The 14,660-nt window shown below is 34.7% G+C and overlaps 1 protein-coding gene across 1 annotated transcript in view; it reads left to right on the forward strand.

The window, feature by feature from the left end:
* The window catches only part of CWC27 (CWC27 spliceosome associated protein homolog), a 113,013-nt gene that overhangs the window by 82,034 nt on the left and 16,319 nt on the right, over positions 1–14,660 (forward strand). Inside the window, exons 12-13 of the mRNA XM_424748.8 lie at positions 5,660–5,769; positions 8,252–8,355. Of these exons, the coding sequence (XP_424748.2) occupies positions 5,660–5,769; positions 8,252–8,355 (214 nt within the window). The remainder of the gene's footprint in view (positions 1–5,659; positions 5,770–8,251; positions 8,356–14,660) is intronic.

Raw genomic sequence — 14,660 nt, forward strand, 5'->3', positions numbered from 1 at the left:
AAAATGGTGTCTGACATGGAAGTGCACGTGAAACAAAGGTGTGTCACTGAATTCCTCCATGCAGAAAAAATGGCACCCACTGACATTCATTTATGCTTGCTGAACATTTATGGAGACCAAACAGTGCATGTGAACACAGAGGCAGTGGGTGGTGCATTTCAGCAGTGACAACAGTGACAGTGATCACTTACACTGGTGCTGATCTTTATGAACATGGCATGCAGGCTCTTGTTCATTGCTAGCAAAAATGCACAGCTAATGCTGGTGACTGTGTTGAAGAATAGTATTTTGTAGCTGAGAATTCACTCTGTTGAATAGTATTATTGTACACTTTATACCTGTTGTAGTTTATGTGGAAATAAATAGGAGGCATTACTTTCAGAGTGACCTATGTATTACGCAAACTTAATATTTTTTCCACATTCAGAATGTTCGAGAAACTAAGGAGGATTAGGGGTGAAAATTTAAGTGTTTACATTGTTTCAAGAGGACAGAGATTAAAAAAAATAATTCCCTCCTTACAAGTTTGATTATAACCAGCTTTCCAATCTGTGAATACAATTGTTAGCTATGCCAGACTGCTGTCAAGACCTTATTTTAAATAAGATGTTTTTCTTTTATGTGACATTCACTGCAGTGATGCCAGAAATTACATCAAACATTATAATTTGAGTGCTGAATTACTTCAGCATTTTGAAGTACTTAATCAAGTGTTTGAAAAAGATGTACTTCAAAGTTTTATTGCGTAAATCTGTGAATATACTTCAAATTTGCGCTGGAGAAATATCATGTTTTCTTAATTACATGTTGGTTTTAAATAGTTTTCAAGTGCTATTTTCATTTTTCTCATTAGAACATTTTTGTAAACTGTCTGATAATCTTTGAATGAAGAAATTTAACTACCATACATGAGAAAAAAGAAAAGCCACAACTTAATAACCTAACTACTAATGTAAAAATCAGCATGAAGTGTAAGGCTCCTACAGGGGCACAGATTGTTATCTAGATTGTAGCAAGAGAACTGAATGATTGAAGTGTTTAGGAAAGTCTACAAAGCTAGCAAGGATGCCAGTTTAAGATTATGTTTTATTTCTGTTTTTATTATTAAGTCGGTGAAATGTCGGTGGCATGTAAAGATTTGCTTAAGTCCTGTCAAGAAGTTTTCTTGACTTCTGGTACCATAAGAGAATTGTGCATGTTTCAGAAAACTACAAAACCTAAATTTTGGTTGTTTTGAAATTATGTAGCAAAAAGCATATTAAGTATGAAGATTTGTTGGGTATGGAGTACAGAGTATAGCTCCACTGTACCAAAGTGTGCATCCTGAATATTTCATTTTTGTGAACTTTTGTTTTCTTCTACTGTTTCAATTTTTATTTTTCCTCATTTATACTGCCCTTAAGTAATATCCAGCATGCATATTCAGCCTCTTCCCTGCTAAAGTAAATGCTTTTCCCTCTTCTTTCTCTGCTTGCTATGAAAAAATGATAAAAGCCTCACTGTAATCCAGCTGTGATTTTAGTAGTAATCTTAAGCATGTTTTCAAAGTCAACTGACATTAGAAAATTAACCACATTCTAGCCTGTGACTTCTGTAACGTGTGCCTAAAAGCTGCCAAAGTTCAGAGACGATTCACTAGGAATTTCCATTGTCACATATTAAAGTCCATTATTAGTGGGGCTTGCTTTTTCAAACAAATGTTTTGAAGCTCTAAAAATCACTTGTAATGTTATGCTGTTTAAGTTGGCTAAATTAACCAGTAAGTTTGTTCTGAAACTGTTATTTTTCACTGTAGGAAACTATATAATGCAGTAATATGCTCGACCCTGGAAAATCATTCTGTCAAAAAATATATTTGGTTGTTCACTAGTAAAAAATATGTCTTGACTGTTGCCTTTCTCATTAGAGCCAATAGTGGCTCTTCAAGAACTTAGAAGTCCCAGAGTAATGGTAGCTGACTGATAGTTTAAGATGTGAAGAAAATAACAAGTTAGATGGTTCTAATCAAAAATATACTAAAGAGTAGGTTATAAATTCTTTGAAGAGTAACAGCATTATTTCATATTCTATTTTATTGTATTTATATTTTATGTTACTTTATAGTAAGTTAATGTTTTGTTTGCATAGCCAATATTTAATACTGGAAGAAACATCCTGGGTTTTGGAAGAAGTGTTTTAGGTCTCAGTTACAGAAATGGACTTAATCATCGAATCACAGAATGGCTTGGGTTGCTAGGGAACTGAAAATTCACCCAGTTCAAACCAACACTGCTGTGAGCCCAGTTGCCCCCAACTAGTTCAGGCTGCCGAGGACCCCATGCAACCTGGTCCTGAACACCTCCAGGGCTGGGGCATCCACAGCTTCTCTGGGCAGCCTGTGCCAGTGCCTCAGCACCCCCACTATGAAGAATTTCCTCCTAACATTTAACCTAACTCTACCCTCTTTTAGTTTAAATCCATTCCTCCCTGTCGTATCCCTATCAGACCATATTAAAAATTCAGACACCTTCCTGTATATAAACATCCTTCAAGTATTGGAACACTGCAGCCTTAAACAAGGATTGTATTTTTCTGATCTACCAGCTAGAAGGCCTAGAAGTTCTTGGTTTTCATAATGTGGAAGGTAAAATTCAGTTGCAGTTTGTGAAATGGAAGGTGTCTGATGCAACACTGGTTGGGAGTTTGTTTACACTATTTAATTCTACTTGTAGGAATGAAGCTTAAAAATTTTACAGCAAGCTCTATCTTTTGTTTAGGAAGTGATCTGAAATTTTGAAGAATGGCATTCACTACAGTACTCTCAGATCACGTTCTCATTTCTTTGTTACAATTCTTCTATTTTGTATTTGAAAACTGACGTCATTTAAACTGTTCCTAATTTAAGTGTGAAAAAAATAAACCCTTCTGTATTTTTTAAAATTGGTCTCTTCCTTTCTGGTTTACAGACTGGAATCTCCTCTGTTGTTTTAAGATATCATTGGAAACCATGTCTCAAAACCAAAGTTTTAGATTAGATTACACCATCATGTTGGCATCTGTTACTCCTTAAAGAAATATTTTAGGATAGAAGAATCTATCTGAAAGAAAATAAATTACACAAATGCTGAAGTTTATGTCACAGTAAGATGACGGTTCTCTTGGCAGTAACTCAAGCTAGCTGAGAGTAAGTAGAAGTTCTCTTTAAGTGAGAATGAAGTTTATTTCCAATAAGGAAGGTTATTTATTGTTTTGTTTTGTTTCATTTTTCCTCACCTTTCCTAATGATATGATGTGCACAATCTTAGAATTAAAAAAAAAAAAATCTTTCTTTTCTTGACACAATTTACGCTTTGTGATTTGATAGCTCTAGGTTACACATGCAAGTTCTGTGTTACTTAAACTAGTATTTTCTCCATCCTATGCTACTTGAGTGGGGCATTTCATTGTTAGTGCAGTTCATCCATGTCATCGTTTCATTCATTTTTATCTGAATTAATCGTCTTAGATTTTTGGAGCTTGCATATGTAAATACCAGTGTAATGGTCTTTATACTTCAGATCAACAAGCTGGTCTTAAGTTTGTCAGGCTTGCTTTGAAGTTCAAGTCCATCATATAGTGATGTGGTCCTCTTTTTCCAGCCCTGTTAGAAAAGATTTGGAGGAGCTGTGGGATCCTGACTAGGAAGTATAAAATAGCAATTAAATGTCTTCTTGCATTTTGAAAGGGCATTTTATATTTTAGAAGGGATTCTTCCCACTAGCAACTCTTTTCCAGATGCTTTCTTTTATTTCACAGTTAGCTGTGTTTGTTCTTGAAAATACGAAATATTTTTTATCAAAGAATTTCTGCTTATCAAAGTGGACTATTTTATTTATATTAGAAAACAGACAGCTGTTGTAATTTTGAAGTTATTGTAAAGTGTGTTAGAAGCCCATTGACTTAAGGGCTATTGAAAACCCTTCCTATTGTATTATTTGGTTTTTGTGTGGAGTAATAGATTGTAAGGCTTCGTGGAAAAATGTAAGCATGTCTTAAGTCTTTTTAATAGAAGGTGCAGAAATATGATGATACAAGTGCATAACTGTTTCAGTTGACTCACTCTGAAGTTAGTTCACGTGGACCTGATTATTATTTGTCTGACTTATGAAAAGACTTTTGTAGGAGGCAGAGAAAATTAAGTGGAGTATTAGAAAAACTCTGACAAAGACTCAAGACACAGTAATCTCAAGAGAAAGCTTAAACTGAAATTTAAATTATTTGTGTTAACAGTGACAACCATATGAGTGTGATAAAAATACACAAACATACAGTTTCAAGGGAATTTACCCCATTTGTATGAAGATGATTTTTGAGCTGCACTAGACTTAAATCTTAGTCAAAAGACGTGTATGACGAAGGATCACATCTTTAATTGCAACATAAGTGAATTTAAGCTTGGATAACAGCATTACAATGTTTATGGTCAGTTTGAAACTGGCATTTACAAAAAATTTCAGTAATTATTGTCCCAGGTCTTTTGCTTGTTGTATCTGAACAATTATATTTACCGTAAAGTAGCTGAGATTCTTTTCAAAGGACCCTATTAGGTAAATGTTACATGAAAAGTTGCCTTCTGTAAGAAATCTGGTGATCTGGTAGCTCAAGTTATTTATGTAGAGACTAAATGTTAGTGAAATAAGACACTGTGTTCTTTCTACACAAGTTTGATTGGATACACACACTTAGGCAGAAACTAAAGATTTTTTTTAATTAGTAGAAAAGACTGAGGTAATGGAGGGAAAGATGAATCTGGGCCATTATGATTTTTAGTTCAGTACTGTACTTTGTTATTCTCTTTAGTTTATCCAGTATTTCACTGCACGTGTTTTTATAGCAGATTTTGTTTCATTCATTTCATTTTTTTTCTTTCTGGTCTTCATTATGCTCAATGTATCAAATGGAAAATAGGAAAAAAAGCAGTTCTGCATGATATTGTATGTATTTGATGAAGATTTTTTGCCAGTTATTCTTTAAATATATGCATGCAACATATAAATTAAGATAACATGGAAAGAAGAAATTTTATTTGTAGATTTATGTAAGCAAATATATTTCATATGGATAATTGCGTGCTGTAAATTTCTTTCCTTTTCTTATGACATTTTGTGTTTATAAACTTTATAGAAAATGTCAAATGAAGTAAGAGATAATTTTATTTTAAAGTTAGGATTTGCCCCTGTGTAGCTGCCAGCAGTCATCCAAATATCACAGATTCAAACTGTAGCTTCTTCAGCCTACAGAACAGAAAAACTGACAATTTCTCCATAGCTACAATACATTAATACAGTATATCAGTTCAGCTGCTCCAGGAAAGGTATTCAGGAATGAAGGTAAACTTCTTAAAGAAACTTCAGCAGTTTTTGTATCTGTCCTAACATCAGAGTTTTTCCCTGCTTTCCCTGGCTCTGAGGTAAAATATAATTGACATAAAAAATTTTGGGCTCGTGTCTGCTTAGCACAGTGTTTTGTATTTCATTTCATCAAGCAGCAAATCATCTTACTTGCTCAGAAAGCAACACAGCTGAAACATTTTATGGAAGTCTTGTGTTTGGTATTTCAGAAATAACAAACGTTCTTCAAAATGGTAATAAATCAAAAAGCCAACTGTAATTTGTTTAACCAAATGTATTTCCTTACTCAGAAGAGGAACCTGCACCAAATAGTGTTGTTGAAGAATACCTTCAGGAGAAGAGAAAATATGAAGACAAACGGAAACAGCAGCCAAAGAAAGGAGTTTCACGTGAAGATCAGGTAATCCTAGGGAATAAAGACTCCAGAAAGAGTTCTGAAAACTTTTTTTCTCTTCATTTGTTTTGAAAATAAAGTTTGCAAATCTGTTACGGTTAATTTTCCATAAAAAGTAAATAGTTATTTCTAAGCACTAATAAATGTGTTTGTGCATGTGTGACAAGGTTTCTCTATATCTATTTGAATGTGCTGACAGTTAGGTCACTAAAGTCTTCCAAAAGGAATAGTTACCCACACAGAAGTATCCTTGATTATATTTACAAGCGTTTGCATTTCTCTGCAGTTCTGTTCTTGGCTTTGCAACTTCCCATAAAATAGCACTGAGACAGAAGTTTCTGTATTTGGTATCTGTCCAAAATGTGAGGCTTTTTTCCACATTTTAAATAATATTTTATAGAGATCAAATTCATCCATATCTTCAAGTGTTATGAAGTGAACAAAAACCATTCTTAACTGAACTTTAAAAACCCATTTTAAGTACATTTGAAATTATTTTCCATGGTCAAAATGTAAGAATGTATGTAGGCTTCAGTATGCAAATATGAGCAAAGTTAAGTTTAATGTAAATATTTATTTTTTTCTAAAATGGGCATATTTGAGCCTGCTAAATACATGAAACTGCTGTGAAGTGCTAAATACCATTCATCTAAAATTTGTGCTGTGCATCAGACACATGGGTTTTAAAGTGATGTGAATATGTATTTTAGTAGATTATAATTTTTATTTATGTAGCTCTGTTAAAAACTATTCAACAGTAATTAATCTGCTATTCAGCAAGGACTCATCAACTATTCAACAATTAATAATGAAGTTCCTTAGAATCCATTTTAGTTGTTGAGGGCCTCATCTAGCCTTACATCCTTCCTACTGTATCCTACAATACAATATTATTTTCCAGCCTCTGTTCAGGAGGATAATATGTATGTCTTTTTTAAGTACCAGACACTGGAAATCCTTACCTTGTAATTCCACATGGTTTGGTTTATAAAGATACATGGTACATAGCATTGCATCTAATCATTCTCAGCAGAAAGACTAAGACAGGTCCATTTAGAATAATGCTGACACCACAGATAGTTAGACGATACATAAGAAGTGTGGCTTTAGTTGATCACAGTTTCATGTGGAAAAGGGTTAATTTGTTTTAATCTAATGTCCTGGGCAGAGATTTGCTGTCTTAGGTTATAAGCATGAAGTTTGTTTGCAATTGCATGGGAAGCTGTAGAACTTGAATGATTCACAGGCACAAGTATATCTGAAAATTTCCTCTCCCAGCTTAAACAAGATTAAACAGAAAAATAAAGAAAATAAATGCAAAAGGGAAAAAAAAAAAAAAAAAAAAAAAAGCTAAAACCCACCTCTGGCAGTGCTAAAATGTGTTTTTGAAAGAATTCAAAAGCCAGGAAACTCCTAAAGTTAAGATTGCTCCCAGAAGGAAATCTGATTCCAGTGAACACTTCTGGTATTTCCAATTTCTGTTTTCTATTCTTGTTTAGTTTTTATTCTTTTAAATTTGAAAAACTTGACTAAACAAAACTAAACAGCCATAGAGAGGTGTTTTACAACATAGGTGGCCAACCTATCACCTACAGATCAAATGTAGTCTGCCACATAAATTCAGTTAAGTACTTATTCCCTGACGCTTCCCTTTCCAGTAATGTCTCAAATATCAGCAAGAATTAAGCTGTGGGCTGTGCAAATTATTCTTATGATCTGCCCTTTTTATGAAGAGCCCTATGACCCTTGTGCCATCACAATGCTTAGGCATACAATTCTTTTGTAATCAACATCTCTTAAGTGATCAGAAAGAAGACCTGCAGTATGATCTTTAGATGTTACCGTAGATTCAATGACTTTGTTGTAGCTGAAAGACAGGGCAATGTCATCTATTAAAAAAAATACCAAATATAAATGATGTTTATGGTGTGTGTAGTATAAGGACCTGTGTCTGTCAGATTACTTAAGATAGTTCTTTGTATTCAAGTAAAAAGCATTGTGTTTTTTAAAGTCGGCAAAAAATTTAAAAAATCAGCATTGTAAAATACAGGAGTATCAATTAAGCTGTGTCTTCAGTAGCTTGTCTATAATTTATGCAGTGGATTGCCTTACTAGAAGAAACTAACAGATTCAAACAGTAAAATTTGTTGTCAGTGGCCAGTGTTGTCTAATTTATTATCTATTTTATTCTGTAAGTATAGCATAAGTATCTGTTCCCTAAATATGTGTTTTTATTTTACTAGATGGCTAGACAAGTGCTTTCTAGCTTGTGTACTCCGGGCGCTGCACACCCTCTCACTTGCTCAACATGCTGTTACTCTTGGCACCCCTCACTCTCACTTGCTTGACTCTGCAGTTTTCTTTGAAGCCATAGAAAAGTTCTCTCCCATCTCATCACACTGTTTCCCAGAATAATAGTTTGAAGACGTTGTATAATACTTGTTTATAAATATATGTGACTTCCTTAAAACTATGTATTTAACTTCAGACACTGGCACTGCTGGACCGATTTAAATCAAAGTTAACCCAAGCAATCGAAGAAACTCCTGAAAATGAGGTTTCTGAATCTGAAATAGACACTGATGAAGGATGGTAAGTTTTATGGGTTTTGATTTCTCTTTTTACTACTATTCAGAATCAACAGAGGAGAAGTAACAGTCTTTCATTTGTTTCATTTTTCATTTGTTTTGCAAACCAGTCTCTTTTTTCAGATTAGTGAATCCTTATTCTGTAAGACTCCTTTTACTAACATTTCACGTTTTAGTGGTCAATTAGTTGCTTGTTTCTTTGCCTTATTTCTTCTTCTGGGTATCATTATGAGGAAACAAGGTGGTATGCTTTCTGTGCCATTTATCTCCAGCAGGAAATAAGTACTGAAAGGAGTTAGCAGCCTTCTGCCTTAAAATTTACTAATTTCATCACCTCTAGATAAAATTCTCTATGTGTTTCTGAAACCCTACACTTCTAAGCTTAGATCTAAGAAGCAGCTGAAACACCAAATTAAAGGAGAGTTGATGAAGCAGGTGTCAGCTATAACGTAATGTTTTAGTGCTTTGGAAAATAAAGCAGGACAGTGGGAAGTGCTTTGCAACCCATTCTGGGAGCTATATTTTAAAGACTGGTGGATGAGATAAGGAAAGATTCAACTGAAGGGGAGGTGACCACAGTGAAGCAACTGATGAAGCACTGCAGAAGTTTTGACCTCAATACCTTCCAGTCACAGAAGCAGCCTGAACCATGTTTGTTTATGTCAGTCAAAGAATTCACCTTTAGGTAGGGAAGGAGAAAAATCAGTGTGATTTGACTTGTGATTTCGTAATCTTAGACTGCGAGCTGCTAGGTGATAATAAAAATATGTGCATGAAATAGCTAGAAAAAAAGGTTCAATAATAAGAAAAAAGATGTTTTATACAAACTGATCATATATTTTATAAGACAAGTTATAGGTCTAATAAAATCCCTGCCTACAATGTTTTCCTTAGGTATACACGTAAACAGTCACAGCTACAATAAAACTTAACTCTGAAAAAGAAAATTTCTAAGAACTTGGCACTTGTTTAGTTCTTTATCTCAGATAATTTTAAATGAGTATGTGAAAATATGTATGAAGTATAGCCTTAAGTTCTTCGTAAAGGCTTCTGTTTTGGAAGAAGAAAACTAGTCTAATAATCTATCTTCCCTAAATCCCCAGAATAGCACCAATAACTAAACAGAGAAAAGACTGAACTACAAAAAGGAGAAAAAAGAAGGATTTTTTTTTAACAGAAAATGAATGACTTAGATAAACATGATTAAAGTACTCTGTATCTTTTTGAGAGGACTCATGTAAAACAGTAAGATAATGATAACATTAATTAAGGTTTTTTTCTCAGATGAGAAGACATGTAATGTGAAGAAATGCAGACTGTTACATATTTTTACTATAATTCTACAGTTGAAAAAAGATGCGTGAGTTAAGTAAGAAAAGAACATAAAAAACAGTGGGAAGGAAGATAATGTATGGAAGGCAATTTTTTTTAATCTTAATTCTTTTTTTTTTTTCCAACTGGTAGTAAACAAAAAGAAATTTTTCAGCTATCCAGAAGTTATCTGTCAAGTTACAATAATCTATAATATAAAAATGGTTGTTTTTGTACATTAAATCAGAAAATCTTAGACTATTTGTTTGAAGATTCAGTCTATGAAAATTTAACAAGAAAAAAAAGGTGGTCATCAAAGGTAAGCTGAACTGCAGACTATAAGATATGCAGATGATCCTAAAATTTTAATTCACTCAAATCACTTTTATTTTTTTAGTTGTCATACTCACAATGAATCATTGCTAGTTTTTAATTTACTAAGATAAAGCAACACAGATTCTGCAGCTTCACCTTCATACTTTCTTCATTTTCACTGTGATTCTGCAAAGACCTCACAGAGGAAATGCTAGGAAATTTTTTTTGCAGAAAGCTCTGGACGCTTGTTCTAGCAGAAATGCTAATACTAGTACAGAAGTTAGCAAAGAATTCTTGCAGTTGTAAAGCAGCATTTTTTCTTATGTATAGTAAGTGCATTTGTTTTTTCAGTGCTTCTTTGTGAGTATTAGTGTAGTTCACTTTCATTTTAACAGATAACAGTGCTGAAATTGCATTTGAGTTACTCTATAAGCTGTTAAAAATCCTATAATAATTTAACACAATAGCAATTCAAACATGTAACAGCGTATCATTTTACTTCTTATTTTACTCATTGTATATTTTGTTTAGAATACTTCTATTTTACATAAGAACTGAGGATTTCTTTTAACTTTAGAATTTAAGCAAACTAATGAATATGGTAGTTTTTAAGTTCAGATTAAATTTCTGGATTTTTCTTTTTAGTTTTAATGCTAACTCCATTATCTGGAATGAAAACAAGAAGTAACTATGCTTTCTCTGGTTATATTCTTCAACAATTTTAAAAGATGAATCAAAGCAGAAGGATTCAGATTCTTGTTTTTGAAAGTAGAGAGTTTCCCAAATTAGGATAAATCTCATTACCTGCTGCTTGCTATTATTTAAAGTTTCTCTTGTTACCATCTATTTGTTAAATTTTTAAACCAAATGGTCTTTCCTCACTATGTTATTTTCTGTCTCAGACTTTATGCAGCTGTTTGAGGATGAGGGAGAATATACAGCACAAATTTTTAGTCCCTAAGATTTTTCTGGGGTACCGGTGTGCTTCTAAGCTCTCCGGGAAGTATGCAGGCTTTCCTTTATCTCCAGGAATAGACTTTCAAGGACTCACAGAGTCTAATAATAATCTTTCATGTTCCTTGTTGAGTAACATCTAATTGGTGATAATTCTTCACCCTGTAGATAATCTATACTGTATGAAAAAGACCACTGCAATTTTAGATTATGAAATTGCTTATATTTTTCTTGCAAAAATGACATTGTTCAGAAAACAACATTGCACTGAAGTAAAGACTTAGAGTGATATGAAGCTAGGTAATAGACTAATAATCGACATTATCGTATTATTAATTTTGCAGTTCAGTAAGTATGCTTATTACCTTGACAGAGAAATAAGTCTTGCTCCAATTTCAAAGAATTTACTTTGAGGCTAAAGAAATAATGAAATATTCATATTACATAAATTGGCTATAACCATATACAACATTAGCAAAGCAATGAAGTCTTCTAAAAGTTATTCAGCTTCAGCTGTTTAGATGGCATGGAGAGTTGAATTTCGCATTTGGGGATAAAGGCTTATGTTTTCATTGTCTTCATTGGATTGGATTATTTGAGATAACTATAGTGACTTCACATTTAAAAATAATTTCTGAATTCCAATCTTCTCTTACAAAGACAGTCATTCTACTTAAAAAACAAACATTCTACTTTGTATTATTTATGATAAATATAATTAGTGCATGGCATATGCATATATGATATGCACAAATTATGTGATTCCTTCAGCTCATTTTGCAGGTCATGGCTGCTGTTTTTATGGGTGGTGAAAGCTAGCCAGTATGTGCTGCTCTACTGTCAGGGTGTGTTATCTGAGGTAGAACGATTGCCTCTATGACATTTTTATGTGTCCACATGAGTGGCCACACATTGAGGTATAATTTTCATTTTCTGTCAAGATAGAAACCATTACAAATTTGTTATGTTTTCTTTTATTTGGCAAACTTTTCTCTGCATATTTGGCTGAGCTGCTGTATTGGCATGAAGCATAGCAGACGTTTGGGTACTTTTCAGCAGCATTCTACTTTTTATGCAAGAGAAAAAGAAGAAAGAAATATGACTCTATTGTAAACAGTGTGTATGGTGTTTGATAATTATTACCAGATTTTACTGTTTAAGAAGGCATCTGAGGAAGTGAAGAGATCTGAAACATGTAATATACATGAAATAGAAAGATCTCTGCTGAGACATTCAACTGCAAACTCTGCTGCTAAGTGAGAATGATTATATCTATCTGTCTGCAGCAATCAAAATCTAATTTCCTCCAGAAATCAAAACTGTCAGAATAAACATGGTATGTACTACCAGAAAGGAGACTCATAACAGTAAAAATGTCTGCAAACAAGTAGACAGATGCATTTCTGTGGCATCTAGGTACCTCAGGAAAATATACTTGGTCATCCTGGTATTAACATTATTGTCTTTATGGCTCCATATTGAAAACTACTGTTTATGCTTTTTTTGTGATTTGCCAGACTTCTTTAGTACTTTTTGATCATTACTTGCTATTTAGTTTCAATCTACCTAAGAAGGGCATCAGGTACAGGAATTCCTTCTCTTTCATACAGTCTGTGCAGAGTGCAGTCATTTGTTCTACGCTGAAAGTCTTAACTGGCACTTCAAATGACAGACTTTTCCCCAGAATACATATGAGATTCATCACAGATGCAGTGAGGTGTGATCTGCTTGGAGACTAAAAGTATGAAAACTTAGTATGTGGCTGTAGAAGACCCAGCTGGAATAATTCACTTACATGTTACTTCTCTTCTGGACTAGTGAATATGCCTGAATTTTAAAGTGGAAATATTGCACAGGCTTTGTTTTATACAGAACACAGCTACCCATTTACCAGATTTGAACTGCTTTGTATAAATCTTTGCGTGTATGTGTTACCTAGACAGGTTGTAGTGCTACTTCAGGCCTGTGATCTTAATATCAAATAGTTACACCTATAGCTAAGAGCAAGCTTCAGTCAAAAAAAATATGGCAGGTGCATATAATGGAACTGATGATGCAGGTCCTGTGAACATAACATAAAATATCTTCCATGGAGAGACTCCAGCATGGGAGAAAAACTTCAGATGCAATCAAGCATTGCAATTCGATATGTAATTCAAAGATTGACTGCTATAGTTAATTTGTGCAAAATCTTATTCTTCAAATGGAATGATACTTGGAATGCTGAAACACTTTCCCATGAAGTAATTCTTGAATTAAAAATACATGTAGTAAAAAATATCCCAATCCAACTACGTACTAACGAAACGTTAGCAAGTTTGTAAGGTCATCTGTGTATTTTTGTAGTTGTCACTAATTTTCAGATGCTACACTGAGATACAGTGATACTTAATCCCTGAGAGAAAGATGGTTCCTTGGGTGATATTGGGCTCTCAGTTTGTTATCTGTTTCCAAGAAAGATAAGATTAGATCTTCTGTTGCTAAGAAGTGAAACATTTTCCCAGATAACATATCCTCTAACAAAGGTCTGTTTATTCTTATTAGCAAATAATGTTGCTGCTCAGTTGATAAGAGTTTTCATTACTGAATTCACCATGAATGCTGATTACAGAGTTGCACCTGGAAAAGGCCAGAGCAGGACTCCCAAATGTAACATAATTAAACCATCTCCGTAGCCTAAAAGGAATGCAGGATATGCAGTGTTCTTACTGTTTGTCAAATTTGTTCTTGAAGTCCAGTGATAGAGATTTGCTAGGCAATCTCTTCTAGTGTTTAACTATTCCTACTGGTATTAAGTATTTAGATGTAATCTAGTCTTCCTTTTGATAGTCTTCCTTTACGTGAAACATAGAATGGCCTGGGTTGAAAAGGACCCCAAAGATCATCTAGTTTCAACCCCTCTGCATGGGCAGGGTCGCCAACCACTAGACCAAGCTACCCAGAGCCACATCCATCCTGGCCTTGAATGTCTCCAGGGATGGGGCATCCACAGCCTCTCTGCACAACCTGCTCCTGTGTGTCCCCACCCTCTGGGTGAAAAACTTCTTCCTAATATCTAACCTAAATCTCCCCTGTATCAGTTTAAAACCATTCCCCCTTGTCCTATCAATATACACCCTTGTAAACAGCTGTTCCCCTTCCTGTTTATACACTCCCTCCAAGTATTGGAAGGCCACAATGAGGTCTCCCTGGAGCCTTCTCTTCTCCAAGCTAAACAAGCCCAGTTCCCTCTACCTTTCCTCATAGGAGAGGTGCTCCAGTCATCTGATCATCTTAGTGGCCCTCCTCTGGACCCATTCCAGGAGTCCTTCATCTTTCTTGATGGGGGGGTCTGGACACAGTGCTCCAGGTGGGACCTAACAAGAGCTGAGTAGAGGAGGACAATCACTTCCCTCTCCCTGCTGGCCCCCCCTTTTTTAATGCAGCCCAGAACATAGTTGGCCTTCCAGGCTGCAGGTGCACACTGCTGGCTCATGTCCAGCTTCTCATCCATCAGAACCCCCAAGTCCTTCTCTGCAGGGCTGCTCCCGAAGAGTTCTTCTGCCAGTCTGTATAAATACCTGGGACTGCACCAGCCAAATTCAATACCTTGCACTTGGCCTAGTTGAACCTCATTACGTTCTCATGGGCCCACTTCTCCAGCCTGTCTAGGTCCGTCTGGATGGCTTTCCTTCCCTCCAGTGCATCAGCTGCACCACTCAGCTTGGTGTCACCTGCAAACTTGCTTAA

This window comes from Gallus gallus, chromosome Z, assembly GCF_016699485.2.
Source record: "Gallus gallus isolate bGalGal1 chromosome Z, bGalGal1.mat.broiler.GRCg7b, whole genome shotgun sequence".
Taxonomy (NCBI): domain Eukaryota; kingdom Metazoa; phylum Chordata; class Aves; order Galliformes; family Phasianidae; genus Gallus; species Gallus gallus.